The sequence below is a fragment of the Pseudorca crassidens genome, chromosome 2 (genome assembly GCF_039906515.1).
Source record: "Pseudorca crassidens isolate mPseCra1 chromosome 2, mPseCra1.hap1, whole genome shotgun sequence".
Lineage (NCBI taxonomy): Eukaryota > Metazoa > Chordata > Mammalia > Artiodactyla > Delphinidae > Pseudorca > Pseudorca crassidens.
In genome coordinates, this window is record NC_090297.1 from 116,090,549 (window position 1) to 116,111,836 (window position 21,288).

General features: G+C 44.6%; 1 protein-coding gene across 4 annotated transcripts; it reads left to right on the forward strand.

Moving 5' to 3' along the window:
* The first annotated feature begins 761 nt into the window (after positions 1-761).
* LY9 (lymphocyte antigen 9) lies at positions 762-20,854 on the forward strand. Of its 4 annotated transcripts, XM_067728353.1 has the most exons (10): positions 762-942; positions 4,894-5,220; positions 9,196-9,471; positions 9,994-10,332; positions 11,502-11,771; positions 12,860-12,967; positions 13,957-14,010; positions 17,040-17,320; positions 17,679-17,750; positions 19,849-20,854. In XM_067728353.1, exons 1-10 carry the CDS (start codon positions 819-821, stop codon positions 19,915-19,917), a joined length of 1,920 nt encoding a protein of 639 aa, XP_067584454.1. In that variant the 5' UTR covers positions 762-818; the 3' UTR covers positions 19,918-20,854. The 4 variants fall into 4 exon arrangements, with proteins under 4 accessions (XP_067584454.1, XP_067584455.1, XP_067584456.1 ...); XM_067728354.1 differs by lacking the exon at positions 11,502-11,771; XM_067728355.1 differs by lacking the exon at positions 4,894-5,220.
* The last annotated feature ends 434 nt before the right edge of the window (positions 20,855-21,288 follow it).

The following is a 21,288-nucleotide window of genomic DNA, read 5'->3' on the forward strand; positions in this document are numbered from 1 at the left end:
TGTATTAGTTATCCATTGCTGTGTAACAAACTGCAAAACTTAGCAGCTTAAAACAATAAACATTTATTATCTCACAGCTTCTGTGGATCAAGAATCCAGGCACAGCCTAGCTGGGTGCCTCTGGCTCAGGGTCCCTCGTTAAGCTACAGTCAAGGTGTCAGCCAGGGCTGCAGTCACCTCAAGGCCCTCCTAGGGGAGGATCCACTTCCAGTTTCATTCCTGTGGCTCTTGGCAGGCCTCAGGTTCTCATCAACCATTGGCCAGAGCCGATAGTTCCATGCTGGACGCTGGCTGGAGGCCTTCCTTATCTTGGAGGCCTGCAGTTCACAGCATAATACCTGGCTCCTCGCATGAGCTCAAGGAGGGATGGGGGTGGAGAAAGAGAGCCCAAGATGGAAGCCACATCCCATCCCTTCTGCCACATTCTGCTCACTAGAAGCAAGTCACAAAATCTATCCCACACTCAAGAAGAGGTGATTACACTAGGGCATGAATACCAGGAGGTAGAGATCTTTAAGCGGCATCTTCAGAGCCAAGTTTAGAACCTAAGTCTCCTGAGGCTGAAGCAAGTGATACCCGCTATTGGTTTGCAAATCCCATGAAGGTTATTAATAGACTCGGGACCTGTACCCCAGCCTGAGCATGTGGGAGGAGTCCGTGGTGCTGGGTATAAACAACCCTCCCTGGGACACACACACACACACACACACACACACACACAAACACACACACACACACACACACACACACTCACATGCAATTGCGGAAGCTGTGGTAAGTGTTTCGTCCTTCAGCGTGTTATCTGAAAACAGATCATCATGGCGAGCCCAGGGAGACAAACAGATGGCTGGGCTCTACAAACTCTCTCCAATAAGCCACCAGAGAGTCAGCCACACATATTCTCTCCCTTTCTATGGATCCCTCTCCTCTTCCTGCTCATGGGTAAGTCCACACTATGGCCACCGCCGCTTGCTACTGGTGTTCCTCTGAGGCTGGTCACGTTTCTGCTGGGGATTCTAACTGATAAAAGCAGGAAACTCTTCTCCTTTTGGTAATTATTCTGCAAGTTGCACCTTACTCTGAGCTCTGTATGTGTGTGTGTGAGTATGCATAGTTACACACCATGAATAGGTGACATTCTAGCCCCGGTCACAAATAACTCTGGGCTCAGACTCTATTCCTCTCACCCTCACATCTTCCTGCTAAGAAATACTGGGTGATGAGTTTGTTCCCTATACACTGTGGGTAAAACACACAGAGAGATACAGGGAACTTGTCCTTAGGGTAAGTCACCTGTCAATTTCCTAGAGAGGGATAGAACTGCTCGAGCTTCTTTCTACATCCTGCCTTGTTTATCACATGTATGGAGGCTTCATTAGGGATCTGGAGATGGTCTGGTTGCCCTCGGCTAGGTGGCTTCTATGTGAATATCCTTTCTCCCCACCATCCTACCTCCCCCTCAAGGCCCAAGTCCTGCTAGTTTCTGAGAAACATTTCTCAAGAGCACTTTCTATTTCATCTTTGCTCACCCCTCTCCAGTGGGCAGAGCTAACCCAGTACCCCAGGGTGTATCTCAACCACCTGGGACTGTGACAGTTACTATCTGTCTGGAATCCTTCTTCCTCACCAGGGATTCAGGGAGGATAATGCAGGTAGCACTAAGGACCTGACAGCAGTGAGGATAGAGGTGGGGATGGGCAGTGAGGAAAACTCTAGAAAACTCTTAGATGCATGTATGGGGGTAGAGGGAGCCTAGACCTCAAGGCTGAATTTTAGTTTGACCTCCCTTCACTTTTTTTGGCTGTGTTGGGTCTTCGTTGCTGTGTGCGGGCTTCTCAGTGCTGTGGCTTCTCTTGCTGCAGAGCATGGGCTCTAGGGCGCATGGGTTTCAGTAGTTGTGGCGCAAGGGCTTAGTGTCTCTGTGGCATGTGGGATCTTCCCAGACCAGGGATTGAACCCGTGTCCCCTGCATTGGCAGGTGGATTCTTAACCACTGCACCACCAGGGAAGCCCCCTCTCTTCACTTTCTTTTTTTTTTTTTTTTTGCGGTACGCCGGCCTCTCACTGCTGTGGCCTCTCCCGTCGCGGAGCACAGGCTCCAGACGCGCAGGCTCAGCGGCCATGGCTCACGGGCCCAGCTGCTCCACGGCATGTGGGATCTTCCCGGACCGGGGCACGAACCCGTGTCCCCTGCATCGGCAGGCCGACTCTCAACCACTGCGCCACCAGGGAAGCCCCTTCACTTTCTATTTCATCTTTTCTCACCATAAAAACACAGGTGGCAGCAGGCTGTTTATATCCACACCCAGCTCTTGAGGTGCTTCTTGGTTATGTTGGATAAACCTGGAATTAGCCACATCCAACGACCTCCAAGCCTCAGGTGGTCAATGCAGGAAATTTCAAACAGTTCAGGGCAAAGAGACATCTCCCTCTGTCTGGTTCCACCAATTAGGGTTACCTCAAACCTCACTGTTTGGGTCTAGAAGGGAGTTTCCTTGAGGCTTTTGTGTTTCCAAGGAGTTGTTTCAGGAACCTAGGAGGCAGTAGGGTGAAAAGTTTTGGCCCCTCGCCCCCAGCTTCAGTACCAGGAATATTTGAAATTAAGTCCTTTCTCCATCATTTCTTAGGTGTGTGAGCCTCTATTTCTTAAGTGTATAATACAAATAATAAGATGTATTATGCAAGACTGTTTTATCAATAGAGATGGTATGTGTACAGTGCTTGGCACATAGTTGGTGGAAGCTATGTTTGTTATTATGATAATCACTGTTAAGTACATTATTCTCAGACACTATTCAAGGATGGGCAAGTCAAATTCAGTTATCACAATCTTTGAAGCCCCCTTTAATTATTTGTCAAATGATGTAGTTAAAAAATAAGATGGCTGGGCTTCCCTGGTGGCGCAGTGGTTGAGAGTCCGCCTGCCGATGCAGGGGACACGGGTTCGAGCCCCGGTCCGGGAAGATCCCACGTGCGGTGGAGCGACTGGGCCCGTGAGCCATGGCCGCTGAGCCTGCGCGTCCGGAGCCTGTGCTCCGCAACGGGAGAGGCCACAACAGTGAGAGGCCCACGTACCGCAAAAATAAAAAATAAAAAAAATAAGATGGCTGATACCTGGGGCTCCTGTCACTCTGCAGGGAGCTGTGTAACACTCTGCTACAATATGATCAGGACCACATCCTGCTCCTCCCACTGACAGTATGAGAGGCTTTGTTTATCGTTGATGTGAGGAACGATGATGTCAAAACATGTTCATATGAGCCCAGCCAAGACCCAGCACCTCTGGGCTTCCAGGATGGGGTGGTCAGTGCTCTTGGCCTCTATACCCTGGGGCATCACATACATAGAATCTGGGCTCTGCAACTGACCAAACCTGTGATCTCAGGCAAGTGGCTTAAACTCTCTAAATTTCAGTTCCTTATCAGAAAAACAGGACTACTTATCAGATAATTTTGAGGATTAAGTGAAGTGATTTCTACAAAGTGCCTAATACACACATAGCAATCATAAGCAGTGTCTTCTGGATGAGAAGAGCTCTCTTTTAGGCAACCTCAAACCAACATCACTTCAGCTAAGCTTCTGTCTTCTGAATCTGCCCCCAGAGTCCACCTGAACTGACCCTTTCGTGTCCAGGGTTCCTAGTCCTGTGTCCTCCCTAGCTACCACGCCACAAGGTCCAAGCGCTCTGCTGATGGGGGTCTGGGCAGAGACCCCCTTGGCCTGCACCAATCTCTTCTCTGTGTCTACGGAACCCGTAACCTTTAGGCTTTCAGAACACACTTCAACCTTTTCCCATCCATCCAGGCTGTACTTTGGACACTCCTCTCTCTCTAACATTTTCTACATATTTTTCCACCCAGAATTCCTGGTGGAGTCTGGGTCCTGAGCCCATCTGAGTTGGTCTAGGGTTTACAGAGCACTCTCTAGAGCCTCAGAAGTCCTGGAATCTGGGAATCCAGGTTGGGGTCACCCAGAGGATACTCACAGGACCTCTACAAGGAAATAAGCTGCCGTGGCCAAATGTCAGGCCTCTGGAGCCCTTAGTAACAATGGTTATCAGAGATCCGGGTCTTTCCTGAGATGAGGAAATCAGGTGTTGAATCAATGCTACCTACCTATTCCCAACCCCAAACCTTGTTCCCAAGCACAGACCAGATTTCCCTGGCCAAGCCAAAGTCAGGCTGAGATCCATGGGCAAAGAGGGAAAGGTAAGGTGATAATAGAGGCGAGAGATGCTCCTTTAATTCCCAATAGTTTATTATGAAAATTCTCAAACGTACAGAAAACTCGAAAGAATTTTGCAGTGAACACGCAGATACCTCCCAGCTCAGTTCTATCACTGGTGTTTTACTTTACTTCCTTTATCACACACCTATTCATCTATCCACCCTTTTAGCCATCCATCAATCCATCTTGTTTTTTTAAAGATGCTCCATATTTTTACTTCATTAGTTCTTTATGATTTACAGCAACCTGATTTTATTTCATCTCTACCACATTCCTGGAGGAAGATGGTACAGGTGTGAACATTTCTGTCTTACAGATGTGTAGACTGATTCTCAGAGAAATTTAGAAATTCGTTGAAAGCCACAATGCTAATTTCCCTGTAGGAATAGAAACCTATAAAGTCTGTTTTACTGATTATTGTAGCTACATTCCTGGGAGAGAATGTTTGGGAAGTGAATGAATGGATGAATGAGGTCCATTTGCTAAGCAATGGACCTAGAGGGAGGACAGCCAAAATATCATTTCATTTCTCAACATCTGGCATTTATTACCAATATGTGTTTATTGAATGAATGAATGCACACATGCATGAATAAATGAATAAACAAATGAACGCTGGCTTGAGGACTCCAGCTCCTCCTCCAAGTCCCTCTTTTTTCTCTGCAGGGCTAGGAGCCTCTGAAAAGGACTCAAAACCAACAGTGGTGAACGGGATTCTAGGGGGTTCGGTGATTCTGTCCCTGAACATTTCAGTAGACGCAGAAATTGAGCACATCACCTGGAGTGGTCCCCAACAAGCTTTGGCTTTAGCAGATGCAAGCGGAAAGATTATCTTAATAGACAAAAGCTACCAGGGGCGAATAAACGTCACCCAGGACAACTCCTTGTCTATCAACAAGCTGACTCTGAAAGATGCAGGATCCTACAAAGCCCAGATAAACCAAAAGAATTCTAAAGTCACCACAAGTGAGAAATTCACCCTGTCTATCTATGGTGAGTTCCAGAGAGTGTCTGTGGGTTTTGACCTTTTATTTTTAAAAGCAGGGTTTTTCCCTCTCCAGGAATTAATCTCTCTAGGACAAAGAGAACTATCACATTGGTCCTTTTCCCCCAATTCCATAAATACAGATGTCAAGAGCGAAGAACAGCCAAAATGTGTTTAAGAGCTATTTGGATTCTGTTTTCTGCCATGTGGATTCTCTCTCTGTGTTAATATCCTTTATCCATCCATCTATATTAGCTTGCTAGAGCTGCCATAACAAAAGATCAGATTGGGTGGTTTAAACAACAAAAATTTATTTTCTCACAATTCTAGAGGGTAGAAGTCCAAGGTCAGGGTGTCAGCAAGTTTGATTTCTTCTGAGACTCATGCCTTGGCTTGCAGATGGCCACCTTCTTGATGTGTCCTCACATGGTCGTCCCTCTATCTGTGTTGTCTGTGTCTTAGTTTCCTCTTTTTACAAGGACACCAGTCATACTGGATTAAGGCCCACATTATAACCCCATTTTAACTTAATTATCTCTTTAAAATCTCTATCTCCAGATACAGTCACATTCTGAGGTAATAGGGATTATGAATTCAACATATGAATTTTGATTCAGCCCATAACACTCTGCCCTCTGGTCCCCCAGAACTCATGTCTTTCTCACAAAATACATTCACCTCATCTCGACAGCTCCCAAAGTCTTAACCCATTCCGACATCAAGTCCAAAGTCTTATCTAGATATCATCTAAATCATGTATAAGTGAGACTTGAGGTATAAGTCATCCTAGGCAAAATTCCTCTCCAGTTGTGAACCTTTGAAACCAGACAAGTTACCTGCTTTCATGATGGGACAGGCACAACATAGACATTTGCATTCCAAAAGGGAGAAATCTGAAAGAAGAAATGGGTCACAGGTCCCAAACAAGTCTAAAACCTATTAGGGCAAATTCTATTTGATTTTTTTTTAATTTTTATTGGGGTAGTTATCTATTTTATATATAGTAGTGTGTATATGTCAATCCAATTTATCCCCCCCTTACCACCTGGTAACCATAAGTTTATTTTCTACATCTGTGACTCTATTTCTATTTTGTAGATAAGTTCATTTGTACCCTTTTTTTAGATTCCACATATGAGTGATGTCATATGATATTTGTCTTTCTCTGTCTGACTTACTTCACTCAGTATGACAATCTCTAGGTCCATCCATGTTGCCATAAATGGCATTATTTCATTCTTTTTTATGGCAGAGTAATATTCCATTGTATATATATGTACCACATCTTTTTTTTTTGATGATGTATTTTCTTTTTTTTTTAATAAATTTTATTTATTTATATATTTATTTTTGGCTGCATTGGGTTTTTTGTTGCTGCATGTCAGCTTTCTCTAGTTGCAGCGAGCAGGGGCCACTCTTCATTGTGGCGCGCGGGCTTCTCATTGCGGTGGCTTCTGTTGTTGTGGAGCATGGGCTCTAGGCGCGCGGGCTGAGTAGTTGTGGTGCACGGGCTTAGTTGCTCCACGGCATGTGGGATCTTCCCGGACCAGGGCTCAAACCCGTATCCCCTGCATTGGCAGGTGGATTCTTAACAATTGCGCCACTAGGGAAGTCTCCACATCTTCTTAGATCTGAGAATAATCCCCTTTGGCTCTATGATTTATCCTCCTGGTCCACTGGGGTGGCAACCACACCTCCTTGGCCCTGGGCCCTGGCCAGCAGCCCTGCCCCCTGGAACCAAGGAGGAAACCACGCCACCAACGGCCCCTGGGCCTATGACCTTTAGGCCTGTGGTGCCAGTGGCAGACCTGTCGACCCCTGAACTGCCCTTGGGGTCATTCTTCCCTTTTCTTGAAGGATAAAGCATGGTCTCAGCTGGACATCTCTATTGGCTTATCCTGTAAAATCCCCGAAATCTGACAGCCTTCCTTCATTTTGTCCCATCTGTGTCCCTTCAGTCCAAGGTGGCAGAATTTCTACTGAAATGGTTGACTGGATCCTTGAATTACACCATTGTCTATCCATACTCTCAGTGTTTTCCCCAGACACAAATTCTCATTTTTTGCTCTATAGATAGGCTGAGAATTTTCCAAATCTTTAAATTCTGCTTTCTTCTTGCTTAACAATTCCTTCCTCGATTTATCTTTCTTCTCTCACATTTTACTACAAGCAAAAGGAGAAAACAGGCAGTGCCCTCAACGCTTTGCTTGGAGATCTCCTTAACTAAATACCCAGTTCATCACTTAAATGTTCTGCTTTCTACAATACACTAGAACATAATTTGTCTAAGTTCTTTGCCACTTTATAAGTATCACCTTTCCTCCAATAACAGGCTCTTCATTTTCAACTATTACCTTACCAGCCACATGTTTAATGTTTATATTTCTATCAATGTTATATTGACAATAATATGTCTATCTCTGAGATAATAGAAATTTTCTTTACAGATCTCTTCTTTTCTTTCTGAGCTCTTACCAGAATCACATTTAACATCCATATTTCTATGAACTGTCTCTTGAAGACAATCTAGGCTTTTTCTAACGTGCACCTTAAAACTCTTCCAGCCTCTATCAGTTAACCAGTTCCAAAGCCACTTCAATATTTTTGGGTATTCATTATAGCAGCACCCCAGTTCTGGTGCCAAAATCTGTGTTGGTTTGCTAGGGTTGCGATAACAAAATAGCACAGACTGAGTAACTTAAACCACAGAGATTTATTTTCTCACAAATCTGGGGCTGGTCATGAGGCCTTCTTCTGAGGCCTCTTTCCCTGGCTTGCATACGGCCACCTTCTTTCCCTATGTCCTCATATGGTTGTCTCTCTGTCTGTGTTGTCTCTGTCCTAATCTCCTCGTCTTATAAGGACACCAGACATGTTGGATTAGGGACCATCCTAATGACCGTATTTTAAAATAATTACCTCCGTTTCCAAATACAGTCTTATATCCAAATACAATCACACTCTGAGGTACTTGGGGTTAGAATTTCAGCATACGAACTTTGTGGGGACAGAATTTAGCCTATAACACCGTGTTTCTATTGGATTGTTTGATCTTTCTGATTGATTTTTTAGGGTGCTCTGGATATATTAAAGAAATGGAATTCTATGCAGTTAACAGAAATAGAATGAATCAACTTAATATGTACTAACATACAACAATTTCCCAGATATATCATTAAAATTTTTAAAAGCTTAAGGACAATATGTACAGCGTGCTATTATATATATGTGTCTACAACTAGAATATCTCTGGAAAGATCAACAAGAATCTCATAACAGTAATTGCCTCCAGGAACAATAATTCCTGGGGAGAGGAACTAGGTGGCTGGGGCAAGAAAGCTTGTTTCTTTGTGTGTGCATATGTACCTTTTTGTATCTTTGCAATTTCAATTTTATGTATGTATTGCCTATTCAAAAAAGAAAATGAACTTACACACACACACACACACACACACAGGCTGTGAACAGAGGAGATGGAACAAAAGGAAAGGAGAGGACCAGGAAGAAAGTCTGGAAGCACAGTGGGTCCCAAATCTAGACCAAAAGACAAGGGCAACTCAAATTATAGAGGCAGAGCTTCCAAATCTCCCGTGTTTGAGGCTGGCTCATTCATCCATTTATTTACCAAACATTCATGAGTGTCTTTCATGGACCAGGCAGATGTTAGATGTTCAGACACAGACACTGGCTCTGTCCTCAAGGAATTCACTAACTGGTGGGGGAGAGAGAGAATAATCAGACTATTGTCGTGTTGAGTCTCGGTGATAACAGCTGTAGAGGATACTACAGAAGCACTGAGGAAAGGCAATCAACCTAGCTTGCATGGGATACAAAGAGGAAGAAAAAAGACTTGCCACTGGAACAGATAATGCTGGCCTCTTCCTTTGGCCCCCAGCTCTTCTACCAACACCATATTTTTCCCTTAGCCCTTTCCTGCTGGGGAAGCAGTCTGAATAGTCTTCCTATTGCCCTTGTTCCTGCAGAACAGCTGCAGGAGCCCCGAGTCACCATGAAGTCTGTGAACATGTCTGAGAACGCCTCCTGTAACATCACCCTTGTATGCTCCGTGAAGGGGGCAGGGGAAGATGTTCAGTACTACTGGACTTCGAGGGATCCCCATGCTTCTGAATCCTGGGGGGGGCCTAGTCTCACCATCTCTTGGTTGCCCTGTGACCCAAACCTGCCATACATCTGCAGAGCCAAGAACCCCGTCAGCCAGAGCAGCTCCCGCCCTGTCCATGCCTGGCAGTTCTGTACAGGTAACTGGCTCCACTGAGGCCCTCCAGGGGATTCCAGAAACAGTCTAAGCAGCTACAGAGTCTAAATCCCAGGATTCTGGCAGGACACAGATGAGGTAGGGAGGTAAGAGAACAGGCCCGAAAATCCCTTTTTCTCTACCCTCAGGAGCCTGAGAGAGACTGGTAGGGGACTTGGGAACTCCCAGGGCACTCTGAAACTCCAAGGGTCTATAACACAAGAGAGGGAAAGAGAGTATGGATGCAGAAATCCAGATTGCTCTTTGCTTGGGTAGGGGTGTCTCCTAGGGTGTCCTTAGAAGGGCAGAGAGGGCAGGATAGGACTGGGTATGCAATAGGCAGAGCCAGGTGCATACCTGTGCATGACAAGTGGTCATGGGAAAGCAGCAGGGATGCCTCATCAGAGAAAGGGGGAAGGAGGCCTGGGCAGGAGGGTGTATCAGGCTATAGTCCCCTTCAGGCAGGCTGAGGGTCAAGGGATCGAGACCAGTGGCTGAAACTGCAATGTCTCACCTCTGGCTACAGATCTAGGAGCTTCCAGAGGAAGACCAATGGGGGAGACAGTGGCAGGGATCCTGGGGGAATCCATCACCCTGTCCCTGGCGCTCCCGGACAGTCAGCACATAGACAACGTTGTCTGGATGTTTAACACCTCTATTATCAGCAAAGAGCGGGGAGAAGAAGCAACAGCCAATCAACTCATTAAGTTCAAGGACCCAAATCAGAGCACGGTGTGGGTCTCCAGCCAGGACTACTCCCTAAAGATTGGCCAGTTGAAGATGGAGGACGCCGGCCCCTACCACGCCTATGTGTGCTCAAACGCCAGAGTTGCCAGCACAAAACATATCAACCTGAGCATCTACCGTAAGTTTCTGAGTAGAGCGCCCATCATTCGATTCATTCCCTGAAAGCTTTCTCCTCTTTGCTGCCTAGCCCACCTCCCTCCTCCTACAAAATGCCTCAGACCCACAGGACAGCTACTGAGTTCACACCAGTACGTTCACAGGAAGACAATACAATCAGCAGCTGAGCAAATTCCCCTAGCCCAGGCCCCCTTCTTCTAGGCTTCCAGTTAAGCCTCAATCAACCAACTTCTGGTACTTGCCCTGTCCTCCTGCATTGATTATTGGGTGGGACAAGGAACTCTCCAACCTGTATTTTTATAGAACATTATCATTTTGCATAAAGGCAGAGCTGGCTGGGTAAAATCATAGAAGACTGAGGAGAAAGCCTTTATTGTCCTGTGACCTCCAAGAGCTTGGAAGGCTACTTGGCTTCCTTGAGTGTGAGGGAAAGAACTCAGAGTCTTCCTCCTCAGCCCTGTGCTTCACAGGAGCTTAGCTGGACGGTTTGTATAATTTAAATTTGCCAGCTCCTTCACCTCTACCATTCAGACATGGTCAACCTATACCCTGCCTGGGCATGTTGGTGTCTCAGTACATGAGAAAAGAGTCACTGTCCATGGTCCTGTTAAAATATGTAAGTCAGCTAGTTCACTTCTATTGCCTACTGTGACTCAGGTATCAAAGAACCAGGAAGACGATCCAGCAAAAAGAATAAGAAATTGGGAACAAAGAGTGCCAGTCTTACGCTGCTTTTAAAATTGTTAACATTTATTAAGTGCTTACTCTGTGACAGTGCTGTGCTCACCTCTCCATATTCCTTATCTCACGTAAGGAAACAAATTAGATGATGGGACCTCAAAATGTAAGCCTTGAAGGGCCTCAGTGCACTTGGAAGTGTTGTGCTTATTTGTGTTGATTGGTTTGCTTGTTCTTCACAGTATACTGTATAGAATGATGGGGTATCTTTTTTCACTTTTCATTAACCCCTCTATTTCCAAGGACCAAAGATGAGTAAAGTGATGAGTCTGAGATTTTAGATCTATCCAAGAAAAGTCCAGGTGCACTCCTGGAGGCACTTTCCCAGCCCTAAGGCAGTGTCAACCCACAACTTCATGAATATATTTTGAATGGTAACTGCCCAGGGTGCAGGCCTGACTCCACATCTGGTTTGCCTTTCTCCTCACATAGGGAGGCTGAGGAAGCCAAAAGTCACCAGGAGCCTCGGGCTCACAGAGGACGGCGTCTGCAGGATCAGCCTGACATGCTCAGTGGAGGACAGTGGACACAATGTGACATACAGATGGAGCCCCCTACAGAAAGGAGCTGTTGTGTCCCAAGGGGGAGCTCACCTCAGTGTCTCCTGGAGAAGTGGAGAAAAACACCCCAGCTTCACATGCAGAGCCAGCAATCCTGTCAGCAACAGCTCCCAGCAGTTTCTTTCTAGGGACCTCTGTCCAGGTTGCTCTCCTGTTCAGCCAGACCTCAGAGCCTTAAGTCCGTGGACCCAAGAGTTTTCATTCTGAGTGGTTCTTTATAAAGTGCAGTGAGAGAGTGTGAGTGAGTCTTTAGAGCAGCACATTCCAATAGAAATATAATGAAATTATAATAGGTAATTTAAATTTTTAATAGTCATATTAGAAAAAGCAAAAAGAAACAGGTAAAATTAATTTTAATCATATATTTTATTTAACTCAATATATCCAAACTATCATCAATTCAACATGTAGTCAATACAAAGAATTATTCACGACATAATTTGCATTTCAGTTTGTACTAAGTCATTGAAATCCAGTATGTACTTTACACTTACAGCGCATCTTAATTCAGATGCTAAATTCTCATGGGCAGTAGTTGATCTGTATTCAGATTTCATAAAATTTGCAGTTGAAAAAATATATTTATATCTGAGTTGTTCCAAATATACTTATCAGTTTTTCAATAAGGAATAGAGTAGCTGATTTTTAATTTAAATTTTAATTAATTAAAATTAAATAGACAATTTAATTCCTCAGTCATACTAACCAAGGTCACACAGCAGAAGCGGGATTGAGGCTCTGAGTTCTGTGCTCTGCTCTTCCCTAGAGAGAAGTAGAAAAAAAGGAAGGTCTACCCAGGATGTGAAAATGCTGGGTCAGGCTGTGTCTGGCAAGTGGTTTTAGAGCCCCGATCAATAGTAATCTGTATTCACTTTCTAGAACTGTCCTTATGCCATTTATAGAGAGGGGCAGTGTAGTGTGATGGATAAGGGTGTTTTAGGATCTGACAGCCTGCATTCAAATCCCAGCTCAGGTACTTAAAACTCTGTGACACTGGGCAAGCAATAAACCTCTCTACCCAGGGACAGTGTCTGCCTTACTGCTATAATTTCTTGCCTGGAATATGACTGCTCAATAAATAGCTGTAGAATGAATGAATGAATGAAAAGGAATATTTCCCGCAATAGTATGGGATTTTAAGAGGCAGGTAGGATGGCCTTTATGTTTTGTCCTTTGCTTGCCCCAACTCCCTTGTTATTTATATTGATATCACTCAGTTCCTCTTCACAGGACCTGAGAGAAGGACAGCACTTTGGTCTGGGATCTCCCTGACGGTTCTTTTCACCTTTCTGTGCTTTGTGATCTCTGGCTGGTGCTTTTGGAAGAAAAAAGGACGATGTGAGTTTCTGAGATCAATGATATCTGCCAGTACGAGGCCATTTCCCTAGGACCTCTGGAGACTTCTTTGTCCTCTCATAATTCCCTCCTACCCCTTCTCTCCCAAGACCTCATTTCTTCTCAGAATGATAGGGGAGGAGTGTCAGCTGGGACTCTTTAGTTGCAAATAATTGAAACCCAACTCAAACTAGCTTAGACAAGAAAGGGTGGGGAGAGGTGCAAGGGGACTGGTTTATTATTTGGAGACTCACATAATCAGTCTATGGGCAAGGAAGAGAAGAGCTGGCCTAGAGACAAATGTCACCAGAGACTCAAAAGCCACCAGAGCTCTCCATCTCTCATCCCTATTTTTCCCTATAAGCCAGCTTAACTCTCTTAATACAGCCAGCTGAAGGGAAGGGGTGGGGGTGGAATGTACCAAAACACAGCAACTGGTAGCTCCAGACTCACACATACTAGTAGTTCTGACACCAGGAAGGGGAAAAAGATGTTTCCCCTCCAACTCGAATTTGAAGAACCTCAGAAATCTCTCTGATTGGCTCAGCTTTAGGTCATGTGACTATTGCTTGGACTAATCACTGTGGGCAATGGAATGAGTGTTTGTGATTGGTAGCTCCTTCTAGAATGTCAGTATTGAAGCGGGAATGGAGTAGTTCCCAGAAAGAACAGATTGGTTAGAATATATAGGGTCCCTGGAAGAATTACTGTGAGCCAGCAAACCAACCTGACGAGTGGCTACCACAGAGGGGTTAGAGCTCTCCCTTCCAGAGAGATGGCAGGAAACTCCAGAGAATTCTCCTCAGCTGAAGATGACCCTAGACTCTGGCCAACATTTCCCATGGGCTTGTGCTCACATCAGGGTTCACTCTCCTCCCTAAAACCTTTTCCCTAGGTCCTCAGAAATCTCTCTCTCTCCTTTGACTCTCACAGAATCAGACTCTCTCCCCTCACAGCCCTAATGATAATCCTTCTCTAACTTGATTTCTCAGGTTCAGCCCCAGCCTTCAGTTCCAGTCAAGTTGAGGCTCCAGCTGACACACCAGGTAATATATCACCAGTGACACAGGCTATGGGGTTCCCAGGCCAGATGGAAGCTCCAGAGTGTGGCTACTCAATGTGTGACCAGCAACGTGGGTACACCCAAGGGCTTGTTAGAAACGCAACTCTCGGGCACCACCCCAGAATACTGAACACGAATCTGCATTTTAACAAGATCTGTAGGTGAATCGTATGCCTGTTAAAGTCTGAGAAGCGGCATGCTAAAGGAAGGTGGTTTGGAGAACAAAAGCCACAACCAGACTGAACTCCTGAAAGATGGTAACCAGAGCTAGGAGAACTAGTCCTTCCTCCGGGGTCTCTAGGATTCCTCAGGTATTGACTGCCATCACTGGAATGTGTCCCGTGATGAGGATGAATTTACTGCCTCCACTCCAAGAATGGAGAAACAAAGACCAGATGAAACAGTATATCTGTGACTGAAGCAAAATTAAAAGTTAGTTGAAATTAAAACTCATAAGACTGTTTAGATACCTATTACCCATAAGTATTACTGAGGCAGTGGTTTTCCAATTTTCGAAAAAGCTAAGGAATGCTTTCTTCAAACAAAATATTATGCAACACCCCCAAATCACAATGCACGTAAAAGTGGAGCTGTTCTGATGAGTGTTGGGGTGGAGAGCTGAGATGCCTGTTCCTTATTCTCCCAGTCCCAAATCTCAGTGTCCTAAATTACCACCTTGAACTCTGAAGCTCTGGAGTTCTAAGGAATCTCCAAACTCTGGCCACTCAGTCAAACCCTGCTTTAAAAACCCCTATGTCACCTCTCATGGAGGGGATGCCCCAAGGAGATGGAATAGGAGGAGGGAATGTGTGGGGGAGCCAGGGGCTCAGAAATCCAACATTGCAGCCTTTTCTGATGGGAAAGTGTAACCAAGAAAAAGGGGGCATGAAATGGAAATGAGGTTAGACTTTGGAGTTTCCCACCAGCTTCCTCCTTAGAGCTGGCAGAACAGACCCTGGTCTCCCCTAGCCTGAACCCTCCTTCCTTGGCACCCTGGGCACAGGAGGAGGAATAAAAAAGTTTTGGGGATACCACTGTCATCCCTGTCCCTCCTCCCTCCCCCAGCACCTCTCCTCAGTGCCCAAGGTCTGCTTCTTTTATTTCTCCACTATCTCTCCAGAGTTTCCTCTTTGGAGACTCTGCCACTGCCTGAGTTCATGCTGTCATCAATTTTTTGTTTTATGAAACAGGTTCTTTTTTTAATTGAAAAGTCACATATTCACATGGTATAAATTAAAAATAATCTCCTTCTAAATCCCAATCTCCAGCTCTCCCTGAAGAGACCTCCACTGTTAAGATATATGTATGTCTAAATCCTTTCAGAGCACTTTAACGCGTTTACAAGCCATATATTCTTCCTTTGATTACACATATGGGAGCCATCTGTAACATTTTTCTGAACCTGCTTTTTTAACTTAACAGTAGATCCTAGCAATATTAGCATACGTAGATTAAGACTGACTCCCATTTATTCCATTCTGCAGATGTACCTTAATTTATTTAACAAGTCCTTATTAACAGACATTCCCATTCCTTGTAACTTCTTCCCTGAAATATTGTTAATAGTTTCCTAACTGGCCATTCCCGCTCCAGAACTCTTCCTTTCTATCCCTTCTGCTCCCCCTTTGAAAAGCTTAATTCTGACTGCTCTAAAACCATCAATGGCTCCTCATGGCTTTGTCTGTTACTCAAAAGGCAAGATAATCTAGTGGTCATGTGTATGAGTCCTGAGGTCAGATAATCCTGTGTTTTTATCCTAGCTCTCCTCCTTTTTAGTGATCTTGGGCAATTCAGTCTCTAAGCCTTAGTTTCCTTACTTTGCAAAATGAAGGCACCAACCTCTCAGTTGCTGTGAGGACTGCGTGGGGCAGCACCCACAGTATGCACTCAATAGGTGATGACTATGATTATTGCTCAGTATTGGGCCAGGACACCTTTTGTCTACTTTTTTCCTACACAAAGGGCATAGGGGGCAGTATTGAGTAGCAGTTAAGAACACCAGGGACCAGATTACCTGCATTCAGATCCTGGCCCTCCCACTTACTTGGGCAAATATTTAACATTTATGTGCTCCAGTTTCCTCATCTGTGAAACATAAATAAGAATAGTTATCGTCTAGGCTTCATGGGGTTTTATGCAGGTTAAATGAATTTATTCATGAAAAACATTTAGAACAGTGACTGACACATAGTGGGCACTTAATAAATGTGAGCCATTATTATTCTACACTTAGATCGAATGGGTTGCTTGATACGTCCCGAAGGCAGTAGACATCCACCCAGGTGTTCGTAGCAGGTACCCATTCTGATTGTCCTATGCCCAAACCATTGTGGTTGTTAAATATTTTAAGTATCATCCTTTCCCAAAAGAGAGGGTGCCTCAGGTTTCATGCCTGCCTTTAATCATGCTGTTCTTTCCACCAAGAATACACTGTCATTCAACAAAGTCCTGCCCCAATGTCAAGGCCTACCTTAATTCTGCCACTTCACAAGTTCTTCTCTGCTTCCTAACCAGAGACCATCTCCTCTCACTTCTGCACTTTCCTCATACTTTTCCTATGACACAGTTGGCCTTACATTAGTTGATTTATGCATAGATCTGACCCCCAGGTAGACAGTGTACTCCTTCAAGACCGGGTCTAACTCACCTTTGTGTTTCCCCAGAGTACCTGTCATGGCAGTTAGGATGGTTTATTCAACGGGGCCAGTCCTGCTCACTGAGAGCTCCTAAGTCCATCACATATCACACTCGATGAATGCTTATCAAATGAATGAATAAGTGAATGCTTGAAAGGAAGAAGGAAGGGGTAATGGAATGGAGTCCTGTGAGGGAAGACAGGAAAACACCTTCTCCTCCAGTTCTCTAGGCCTCATCTGGGGTTAGGAGTCAGAGCAGCTTGGATCCTTGCACAAAGCAAGAGAGAGAAGGGGGCTGGTACATACTTTACCAACCCTGCAGAATGTGTTCCAGAGCCCACTGCTGACCACACAGTATGCTCCATGCTCTCCCAAGGGTATGAGAAGGTGGACACTTTCCCTAAGACCGCCAGGCACGTCTCCGACAGCAGCTCTGACAGCAATGGGACAACTGAGGAGGATGAGGAGAGGACAGAGATGCACCAGCCCGTCAATGGAAGAGACCAGGTGTGTGATTTGGTCACTCAGGAGGACGCTGGACATGACTCGGACTCTGAGGGGCAAGCAGAGTATTATCTCGTCACTCCAGATGACACGACACCAGCGCTTGCGATTGAAGGGGAAACTGTGTATACACAGGTGTTCCTTGACTTTCAGGTGAGCTCTTTTGATCAGTACACCTTCCCTCCCCCTCCCCATTCTAGAACCATCCAGTAACCTGAAAGACTAATCTCTCCAAACTGGGGGACAGGACCAGCGGTGCAAGGGCAGAGAATTGTGATTCTATCCATGTTTACCAACCTTGGGGTCCCTTGATATAAAGGAACTTCGCTCCCATTCTTGAGCCGTAAATAAGGGAGGTGCTGGGAAACCAGAGGCACTGTTTCCACTGCACTAAGGCAGTTCCCACCCTCTATGTGTAATCAGAACCTGGTGGGGTGCGAGTTGAGGGCGAATCTCTGGAAAGCTCTCTCTCGTCTGTGATTATGGATATGCTGGTGCTGGTCTGTTACAGGGACAGACCCCAGTTCCTCAGAAGAAAGAGAAGTCAGCCACAATCTACTGCTCTATACAGAAACCTCAGAAGGTGAGAACAATTTTCTCTGTATCCTAAGGCCCATAAAGTGAGGAAATATTGCCCAGACCATTTTAACTGAAAGCAGAGGAGCTCAAGTTCCATCACTGTGTGCCCCCCTGACACACTCCATGGTGCATAGAGATGCTGAAACAAATATTCCTGATTTACATCTGTGTGGCCAAAAGCTGAACATTTCTAATTAATTTAATGATATCTTATATTGATTAATCTTAACACTACCAGAATAACAGTCTGTAAACCCAAACACTGTATGGTCCAGGTATGTTTCTAAATCAATCTCTAATTCATCAAAATGGCAACTTCCCAAAACAATTGGAAATTAGCCAACAGTCTAATGCCAAGATTTTTTGGAATATGTGCTATTAACTACAGCACATTGGTTTCATTAGAGTGTTAAAACATCCCTTAAGCTTAGAATTTCCCATTAATAATAAGTTTATATAAAGTTTTACAGTTTACAAAACATTAGCAAACATATTCTCATCTGATCCTTAAAACAACTCTACAAGTGTGCTGTCATCCAAACTTTATAGCCAGAGAAGCTGAGATTCAGGAAATTAAATTTGCCTCAGTTCACACAGATAGTGCTTGGAATTTCAATATTAAAAACCACAAGGAGTTTTTAAATAACCCTGAAACGTCTTCAACAATTAACCTTGATCTGAATCTGGCTGTCCACTCCACTTTCACTTTCCTGGAAATACTGGGTCCATTCATACTTGCTTTCAAGTCTCCCCCAGAAGACTTGTGCGAACAAGATTTTTTTTTTAACTCTCAAAGTTTTTCAATTATGCTACTTCTCTGTGATTGATGAATCAATCAGTAGATATGTATTGAATACCTTTTGTTTGCCCAGAACTGGGCTGAGGGCTACGGGGATTCAAATATGTTTAAGGCGCCACTTTTGACTTTGAAGACTTGTTATCTATCTTTGATGTAGGAGAGTTGGATTGGTTTAGTCACCTGAAAGATGAGAGAAAATATGATGAGAGAAAACTGCACTGTGTGCAGTTCCCAAGGGTTTTTCGGACATTGGAAATGGTAGACAGCTATGCATGGAGGTAGCCAGGAAAGGCTTCATGAAAAAAATAATTTGGATGAGGTCTTAAAAGATGGATAGAATTTGCTCAGTAAACGCTTGTGCAAATACACAGTTTGGTTCAACCATCTCTGCCTCATGTCCTGATTTCTAGAGCATGGCCTAATGCCTAGCCAGCTAGGAACTTTATCTTTGTCCTCAAGGCCAAATCTGTACTGTTCACTACGTTCACTGAAGCTGCTTGGGCCTGGCCCTTTGCGTTTGGGTCAATACTGGTCAATCTTAAAGTCATGGACAGCAGTCCCTGCTCTGAGTTTCAGAATGGTCATGTGACACCCCCCCACACCTTGTCTGGTCAGTCCTGCATGACTCCCACACCACTCCAGGAACTCAAGACCCCTAAAACCACCTTCACCCACAATATAAGTGGAAATCAGTGCATTTCCTCAGCCAAACTCTAGAAAGAATTTATTCCTTGCCCTCAGAATTTTCAGGACCAGGAATTCTGGTTCTGGGTCTCCTAAGGTCATTATTTCCCACTTGATCAGGAAATTCTCAAACCTACTTTAGTTATTTTCTGACACTTGTCTCTGCATGATATCTCAAAGAAGGTTTGTGCTATTTCCAAGCTATTGATGATACTTAACCTCCTTTCTGCATCAGCTCAAGTCTCATCTTCTCTTTAGAGCTTTTCCTGAACACTGTCAGACAAGGGAGCCTCAGAACCCTTGGAATATGAAGGTCTAATGGTTTGGACTATTACTTTGGAACTTAGCCTCTATCACCTGAATTATCTTTATATAAATGTCTGCATTGTTTCTCTCGCTAGGGTAGAGACTGGGATCATTAGACTGTAGCTTCCTGGGAGCAAGGCCTTTTATTGTCATTTTGGAACACCCTCAATTTGCTGCACTAAACTGTCTCATATCTCCCTTCCAAAGAGCCTAGCGCATGGCCCTCACCATTAGGAGATTCTCCGTAAATGCTTGTCATCAGCTTGGATAATTGCTTTATTAACCATATTATTGTGTGTCTTTTGGCTCACAGGTGGTACCAGCACCGCAACAGAATGATCTTGAGTCTCCTGAAATATCTACCTATGAAAATGTTCCCTGAAATGCAGCTGCCTCCCTGCATGAGGTTGGAGTGCTGGACTTAACAGGGCCTGGGGCTCCCGCAGGCAGAAGCACTTCAGAATTTCCTTCAGGGTTCCAGCGATGTCTGGATTTGTGGCTCCCCCTTCCTCTCACCCCCATGACTTCCCAAACCCACTAGCAGATCAGACAACTTCTGGGCTCCATTTGTCTCCTTGCATGCTCATACTGTTTCTGCCTCTCAGCTCAGATGCACACCTCAGAACTCTGCCAAGGCTTGTCATGTTGTTGAAGGGGACCTGGACCTTCACATGTTCCTCTAAAGAGCTGCTAAGATAAATCCAACAGATATTCTCACTTACAGACACAAAGATCTAGGTGAAATCATGACCACAGTAGTATTTTTTTAAATAAAAGGCTACAGATAACCTAAGTGTCCATCTAGTAGGAATCTGGTTCAGCACGTGAAAGTATACCCACGCGATGGCAAAACCTGCCACTTCTGTAAAGAAAGGAAAGGAAAGATTAACATGTGCTAATATAGAATGAGCTCTAAGATACATTGTTAATGGAAAGAACAAAGTCTTGGACCGGTTGGATAAAAAAAATAACTGTATGTTTATATAGGTAAAGAAAAGTTCTGAAAGGAAATACAAAGATCTTATCAGTGGCTGCCTCTGTGGAGGGAACTAGACTGGCTTGGGGATTTTTTTAATGCATACATTTTGTACTGCCAGATATTTTTTAAACCATTTGTGTGTACTGCTCTTTTGATATATTTTTTAAGTGCTTAGAATGCCTCTTCTGAATAAGCCTCCCGTATTTACCCAAGAGAATTTCCCTCCTTATTGTCAGGTCTGGATGCATAACAGGCATAATATCTCTCTTCTCCCCCAAACTGTGGCCTCAGCCCTGTCCCCCTGCCTGTAAGTTACACGGCCCTTGATTTACGTTCATGATACCCTCGTGTCCACTTGCGTTACATGTGCTTTGCAGCCCGTTTATGTTTTTGAATACTGTGCTTCTGCTGTCACGCGCCCCTGCACATGGTCCATGGGGTCAGTATGACTTCTGCGGCCTGAAGTAAGTACTCCCAGGGAGCCAGGCAGTGCTTCCTACACAGCAGGAGCTTAATTACTGCTTTGCTCATTGGCTGGTCATTGCATGGATAATCATCTTTGTAAGGCTTTATCACAGAAGCTCAACAAAGACATGTAAGATGATAATGATATACGTGATTACACTCCAGAATAGAGCATCCCAAAAGGTCTTGGGCCCATAGGATCTATTCTGCTCCTTAAACAAATCTGGCCGGTTCAAGAGCTATGCAACTCAGGACATGTGAAAGGCCAGCAGCAGGCAACAGTCCACATCTCTGGTATTCATCTGACCT